Raw genomic sequence first — 7,500 nt, forward strand, 5'->3', positions numbered from 1 at the left:
AAGGGGTCAATGTTTTACATGGGAATAAATAGGGAAAATCTTCTGAAGAACCACTGGGCCAGAAGAGCTGAGAATTAAATGAAAGCTTCCTGATATAATGCAGATTCAAGTTTGTTAAAATCATGGCCCTCGGGGATAGGATGGGGCCACAATAGGGGATCAAAGTTTCACATGCAAATATAAGGGGAAAATCTTACCAAGAACCACCTATTTACATGAAAGCATCCTGACATAGTGCAGATTAGAAATTGTTCAAATCATGGCCCCCGGGGGTAGGATGGGGCCACAATAGGGGATAAAAGTTTAACATACAAATATATGGGGAGAAAATCTTCATCTCAAGAACCACTGGACTAGGAAAGTACAAATTTACATGAAAGCTTCCCAACATAGTGCAGCTTCAAGTTTGTTAAAATCATGGCTCCCGGGGGGAGGGGGTAGGATGGGGCCACAATAGGGGATCAAAGTTTTACATACAAATATATAGGGAAAATCATTAAAAATCTTCTGAAGAATCAATCGGTTAGTAAAGTTTACATTTACATTAAAGCTTCCCGACATAGACAGTGCAGATTCAAAATTTGTTCAAATCATGGCCCCCAGGGGTAGGATGGGGCCACAATAGGGGATCAAAATTTTACATACTTTATATAGAGAAAATATTTAAAAATCTACTCAACAAAAACCATTGGGCCAAAGAAGTTTACATTTACATGAAAGCTTCCTGACATAGTGCAGATTCAATTTTGTAAAAATCATGGTCCCCAGGGGTAGGTTAGGGCCACAATTTTACATGCAAATACATTTGGAAAATCTTTAAATATGGGCCAAGGTGACTCAGGTGAGTGATGTGGCCCATGGGCCTCTTGTTACCCCCCCCCCCCCCCCTTCAAAGAAGAGTGGCATATTATTCCTCTGCACCTGTTGGTCGCTATGTCGGTCGGTAGACCACATGTTGTCCGCTCAATATCTTGAGAACCATTCACTTCATCCAAATGATATTTCATATGTGGGTTGGATACGAGTAGAAGAAGACCCCTATTGATTTTCAGGTCAAAAGATCAATCTACTCTGGACATAGGAATATACTGTCTGCTCAATATCTTGAGAACCCTTTGCTTGACAGACATCAAACTTGGTACACTGGTACATCGGAGTAGGTGACCCTATTGATTTTGAGGTCACATGGTTAAAGGTCAAACTGGACATAGTAATATATTGTCTCCTATATTTTAAGAATTATTTGCATGATTTACACCAAACTTGGTACACTGGTAAAGCATAAGAAGTAGATGACCCCTATTGAATTTTAGGTCACATGGTCAATCCACTCTTGACATAGGAAAATATATTGTCTGCTCAATATCTTGAAATGGTTTGACACTACTATCAATTAAATGATGCATGTGTATAACCCTTTTCAATTTTATGGAGTGCCAAATTAACATAAACTCAAATAATTGAAGATATCTTCAATTATTTGAAGATATCATCAATTCATTTGATGCGCGCAACAATTGAATTAAAGATCTCTTCAAATAAATAATGATATCTTCAATTCTGAATTATTGCGCGCATTAATTGAATTGATGATAGCATTAATTCTTCAGCTGAATTGATGCGCACTTCAATTGAATTAATGATCTCTTCAAATGAATTAATGATATCAACGATTGAATTGATGCGCGCTACAATTCAATTGAAGAGAGCAATAATTGATATAATGCGCGCATTAAATCAATTGATGAGAGCAGTAATTGAATTGATGCGCACATTAATTCATTTGATGAGAGCAATAATTGATTTAATGCACGCATTAATTCAATTATTGCTCTCTTCAATTGATATAATGATATCTTTAATTCATTTGAAGAGAGCAATAATTCTTTAGAGAGAGCAACTATATAATTAAAGATATCTTCAATTCAACATATCCACAATTGAATTAATGATCTCTTTAATTGAATTGTTGCTCTCTTTAAAAGAATTGATGCGCGCATTAATTCCTTATACAAAAGCATTGTAAATGATTTAAAGATATCTTCAATTGAATTAAAGAGATCATCAAATTATTTATACCGAGCTCTAAATTAATTATTGCGAGCAATATTTCTACTAAATTGATGCTCTCATCAAATGAATTGAAGAGAGCATTAATTGAATGAATGCGCGCATCAAATCTATTATTGCTCTTATTAATTGAATTAATGCACGCATCAATTGAATTGAAGAGAGCAATAATTGAATTAATGCGCGCATTAAATCAATTATTGCTCTCATTAATTCAATTGATGCGCGCATTAATTCAATTGATGAGAGCAATAATTGAATTGAAGCACGCATTAATTCATTTGATGAGAGCAATAATTGATTTAATGCGCACATTAATTCAATTAAAGAGAGCAATAATTGAATTGATGATATCTTCAAATAATTGAAGATATCTTCAATTATTTGAGTTTATGTTAATTTGGCGCTCCATACAATTTTGCACCATGGGGGCAAATCTGTTTTACAAACATTTCTTGTTAAAATTGGGTCAAACTTCCAGGTAAAGGTCACAAGATCAAACACCAAAGCATATCAAAGTTTTGCCATGAGAAAATCAATATACAAAATATAAAAGCTTTACTTAAATAGTTCAGGAGATATTGACTAGGTCAGTTTCAAAAAGTGGGTCTAACTCTAAGGTCACACTTCATGAAATAAAAAGGTCTTGCCATAAAAAACCCTATATACATGTACAAAGTATGAAAGCTTTCAGCTCAGGTGAGCTAAATAGGAAAGTGCGCAGAGAGTTTTGAAAAATAGATTCAGATAAATATTACTTGATTTGTAAAAGTTAATAGTTATACAATTGTTTCATAAGTAGGTAAAAGGTCTTTACTATAAAGGCCAAATAAACAAATGAAATATATAAGCTCTTGAGAAACTCTGACATTCTTGATGAATATGATTCATAACCTATATATTCGCATGTGAAACATTGATCCCTAATGTGGCCCCAACCTACCGCCGGGGCCATGATTCAACAAACAAAAAATGTGCACTACGTCGGGAAGCTTTCGTATAAATGTAAACTTCTCTGGCCCAGTGGTTCTTGAGAAGATTTTATCTATATACATGTATTTGTATGTAAAACTTTGATCACCTATTGTGGCCCCACTCTACCCCTGGGGGCTGTGATGTTAGCAAACTTGAATATGCACTATGTCAGGAAGCTTTCATGTGAATTTCAGCTTTTCTGGTCCAGAGCTTCTCGAGATTTCCCCTACATATTTGTATGTAAAACTTCGATCCCCTATTGTGGCCCCACCCACCCTTGGGAGCCATGATTTGAACAAACTTGAATCTACACTATGTCAGAAAGCATTCATGTGAATTTCAGCTTTTCTGGCCCAGTGGTAATTGAGAATATTTTCCCTATACATTCCCTTGTAAATCTTTGACCCCCTATTGTGGCCCTACCCTACCCACAGGGGCTATGATTTTAACAAACTTGAATCTGCACTATTGTGAGAAAGCTTTCATGTAAATTTCATTTTTTCTGGCCCAGTGGTTGTTGAGAAGATTTTTAAATGACCTCACCTTATTTTTGTGATTATCTCCCCCTTTGAAGGGAGTATGGCCCTTTATTAGTTCCCTACTGATGAATTCGAAGGGGACTTTAGGTTTGCGCTCCGTCCGTCTCTCCAGTTTTCCACACTTTTTAGCCGAGTTGCAACGAAGTTGAACTCGGCTATTGGTTTGGTGATGCGGGCTGACGCATCAACAATTGGTTTCCGGATGATAACTTGAAAAGTTTACAATCTAATCAAATGAAACTTTGATATATTGTTGGGTACCAGGTAAGGAAGACCACTATTGATTTTGGAGAAAAATGGTCAAAGGTCAAGGTCACAGTGACAGAAAATTTCAGAAAAATTTGGTTTCCGGATGATAACTCAGAAAGTTTAAATCCGAATAAAATGAAACTTTGATATATTGATGGGTACCAGGTAAGGAAGACCCCTATTGATTTTGGAGAAAAAATGTCAAAGGTCAAGGTCACAGTGACCGAATATAGAATGGAAATTTCAGAAAAATTTGGTTTCCGGATGATAACTCAGAAAGTTTAAATCCGAATCAAACGAAACTTTGATATATTGTTGGGTATCAGGTAAGGAAGATCCTTATTAATTCTGGAGAACAAAGGTCAAGGTCACAGTGACCAAATATAGAATGAAAATTTCAGAAATATTTGGTTTCCGGATGATAACTCATTAAGTTTAAATCCGAATCAAATGATACTTAAAGATATTGTTATGTACCAGATAAGGAAGACCCCTATTGATTTTGGAGAAAATAGGTCAAAGGTCAAGGTCACAGTGACTGACAATAGATTTAAAATTCCAAAAAATTTTGGTTTCCAGAGGATACATTTGTAACTCGAAATTTTTTAATTCGAATCAAATGAAACTTGGATATATTGTTGGATACCAGCAAAGCAAGGCCCCTATTGATTTTGGAGAAAAAAGGTCAAAGGTCAAGGTCACAGTGACCAAAAATAGATTGAAAACTTCAGACAAATATGGTTTCTGGACAGCAACTCAAAAAGTTTAAAACTGAAATTAGTTCTTCACAATTATAAATATGCCACATCATTCCTGACTTCACAATGTATCCCATGCAACTCGGCTCATGCACCCCTGGGTGCATCTATTGATTTTTTTCTCTGTTCTTGCAGATATTCATTTGATATTTGGTACATTGATTTGCCATAACAAGTTACAGATAGAGTTTGAATTTGGTCCCTGTCCGTTGATTTTTCACTTAGTTATGGCCCTTGGATTTTTTAAAAAATAGCATGAATTATCAGTTTTCCAGACTTTTTTTGTTGTGCTTGCAGATATTCATTTTATATTTGGTACATTGCTTTGTCATAAAAAGTTACAGACCAAGTTTGAATTTAGTCCCAGTTTGTTGATTTTTCATTTAGTTATGGCCCTTGGACTTAGAAAACATAGCATGAATTATGAGTTTTCCAGACTTTTTTCTTGTTGTTGTGCTTGCAGATATTCATTTGATATTTGGAATATTGCTTTGCCATAACAAGTTACAGATCAAGTTTGAATTTCGTTTCGGTCCATTGATTTTTCATTAAGTTATGGCCCTTGGACTTAGAAAAATAGCATGAATTGTTAGTTTACATCAAAGTTTCTTATCTCTGTAGATAAGACTGCTACACTCATTAAAACTTCTAGCGTATTAATACAACAATGTAGCTAAATTATTCATGATCATCTACATGTCAGTTTATTGACTTGGTTAAAGACCTAAACCTAATTATAAATTTGTCTTTTTTCCTGGTCTAGTCTCTACTTGAATAGGAGTTGATTTCCAACCATTCCTATCCTGGTTCCCCTATTTTCCCTTTTACCATAACCTATATAATGAACTCTGAATAGCGTTGTGGTACAGTAATTTTTGCAACTGGTAGGGGACGATGTATTGCCATGCAATACTCTCAGAATGCTTGTTTGAAGAAACTTAAATCCAAAGGATGCTTTGTGCCAAGTTTGGTTGAAATTGGCAGGTGGTTCTGGATAAGAAGTCGATAATGTGAAAAGTTTACAGACAGACGAACGGACAGACAATGGACAACCAGTGATCAGAAAAGCTTACTTGAGCTTTCAGCTCGGGTGAGCTAAAATATGGAAAACTATATTCCTCCCATATCATAGCTGTATGAACAAAAGAAAATAAATAACAATACATCATAAATTTAATTTAAGATGGTATCTTTTTATGAATAAGACATACTGCAAAACACATGGGATAAATCCAAATTCTTTACATCAAACTTTGACATAGTAAATCAAAATCTTATTTTGATAATTCCTTACATACTTTTATAAAGTGTTCAAATTCACACAGAAAATAATTATTTTGTAATTGATATCCAGCCACTAGTGCAAAGATCCCTAAAAATCTAATTATTACATTGGAAATCACAGTCTGCATGAAATAAATTGTCATCATAGATTTAGTCGTTGGCACTCTTTAATCACCCGCCCTTCGGAAGCCTCTATTGATTCTAAACGTTTCCGTCGGTGACGAGGCCACACCACATGTGTTGCTTTTGCAGTCACAAGTCCTAATGAAATCTGAAAATGTTCATAAGAATGAAGATTTTGTTTAGACAATTAAGCATGGATATATACATATAATTCTATCTTAAGAGGGCCCTATGGTCATTATTTTTAGGCTATTAAAGCCATTTAGAAAGAAGAGTTTTATGTGGGACTTAAAAAAGTAAAATTTCTCTGGGGGAATTAAATCAAACTTCCTTTTTGCTTAGAAAATTGTGCTTTCTATAATATTACAATAGAGAAAATGCAGTAACAAGTTTACTTAAATATTTCACACACGAGACCTTTATTGACCATGGAGCCTCTTTAATTTTGTGTGGTGGATCCAAGTTTTGTCCATCTTTCCACTGGCCAGACAATATGTGTAGCTTTAGCAACTATATGTCCCAAGCCTACAAGATCCTGATAATGAAAGAAGACCAGCAGATATTAACATGGACGAAAGAAAGCAGTTACGGAATTATTGAAAATACATGAGGGTATGAACTGTGATGCTTCATGCTGGAATGCTTTTCATGAAGCGCTAATTAGCCGGCATACTTCATAAAGAGCATTAGCACTTCATGAAAATTATGCAGGCTTGGAGCATTGCATATTCTTACCCTCATGAATTTTCAAAAATGAAATTTACTGTAAACATGGAAATTTTTTCAAGGGGGTAATTTACACGTAACACGCGATTACAAGATTTTTCTGTAAATTACCCTCACACTATATTGATCAACATTCATATTGTTACATCTGCAATACATTCACGAGGAAATGACTTTCATTACAATTTGTAAAGACATCAAAGGCGAAAACATTCAATGGAAATGTAAATATTGCAAAATTTATTGTAGGTCTTATTGATCCTTACTGCTTATTACGAAACAAACCTGACGTTGAGTAAATAACTGCACATGTGGTGCAAATAATGATTATTATATACGTAATATAAATCTCAATTACATGCATTGGGTAAAATCTTATATCTGAATATAGCATTGATATTGAAGTATTAGAACAGATATCTGAATATAGCATTGATATTGAAGTATTAGAACAGATATCTGAATATAGCATTGATATTGAAGTATTAGAACAGATATCTGAATATAGCATTGGTATTGAATTATTATAACAGATATCTGAATATAGCATTGATATTGAAGTATTAGAACAGATATCTGAATATAGCATTGATATTGAAGTATTAGAACAGATATCTGAATATAGCATTGATATTGAAGTATTAGAACAGATATCTGAATATAGCATTGATATTGAATTATTAGAACAGATAACTGAATATAGTATTGCTATTAAATTATTAGAACAGATATCTGAATATAGCATTGATATTGAATTATTAGAACAGATATTGTCT

At 34.2% G+C, this 7,500-nt stretch overlaps 1 protein-coding gene across 2 annotated transcripts in view; it reads right to left on the minus strand.

The window, feature by feature from the left end:
• Positions 1–5,746: 5,746 nt before the first annotated feature.
• Positions 5,747–7,500, minus strand: part of LOC125654689 (mitochondrial inner membrane protease subunit 2-like) — a 39,408-nt gene continuing 37,654 nt past the window's right edge. The window contains exon 8 of one of the 2 annotated variants that reach the window (XM_048884712.2): positions 5,747–6,146. In XM_048884712.2, coding sequence (XP_048740669.1) covers positions 6,018–6,146 — 129 coding nt within the window. In that variant the 3' untranslated portion in view covers positions 5,747–6,017. Of the gene's footprint in view, positions 6,534–7,500 lie in introns of both variants that reach the window. The other variant, XM_056144678.1, reaches the window with a different exon arrangement.

This window comes from Ostrea edulis, chromosome 7 (assembly GCF_947568905.1).
Source record: "Ostrea edulis chromosome 7, xbOstEdul1.1, whole genome shotgun sequence".
In the NCBI taxonomy this organism is placed as follows: Eukaryota; Metazoa; Mollusca; class Bivalvia; order Ostreida; family Ostreidae; genus Ostrea; species Ostrea edulis.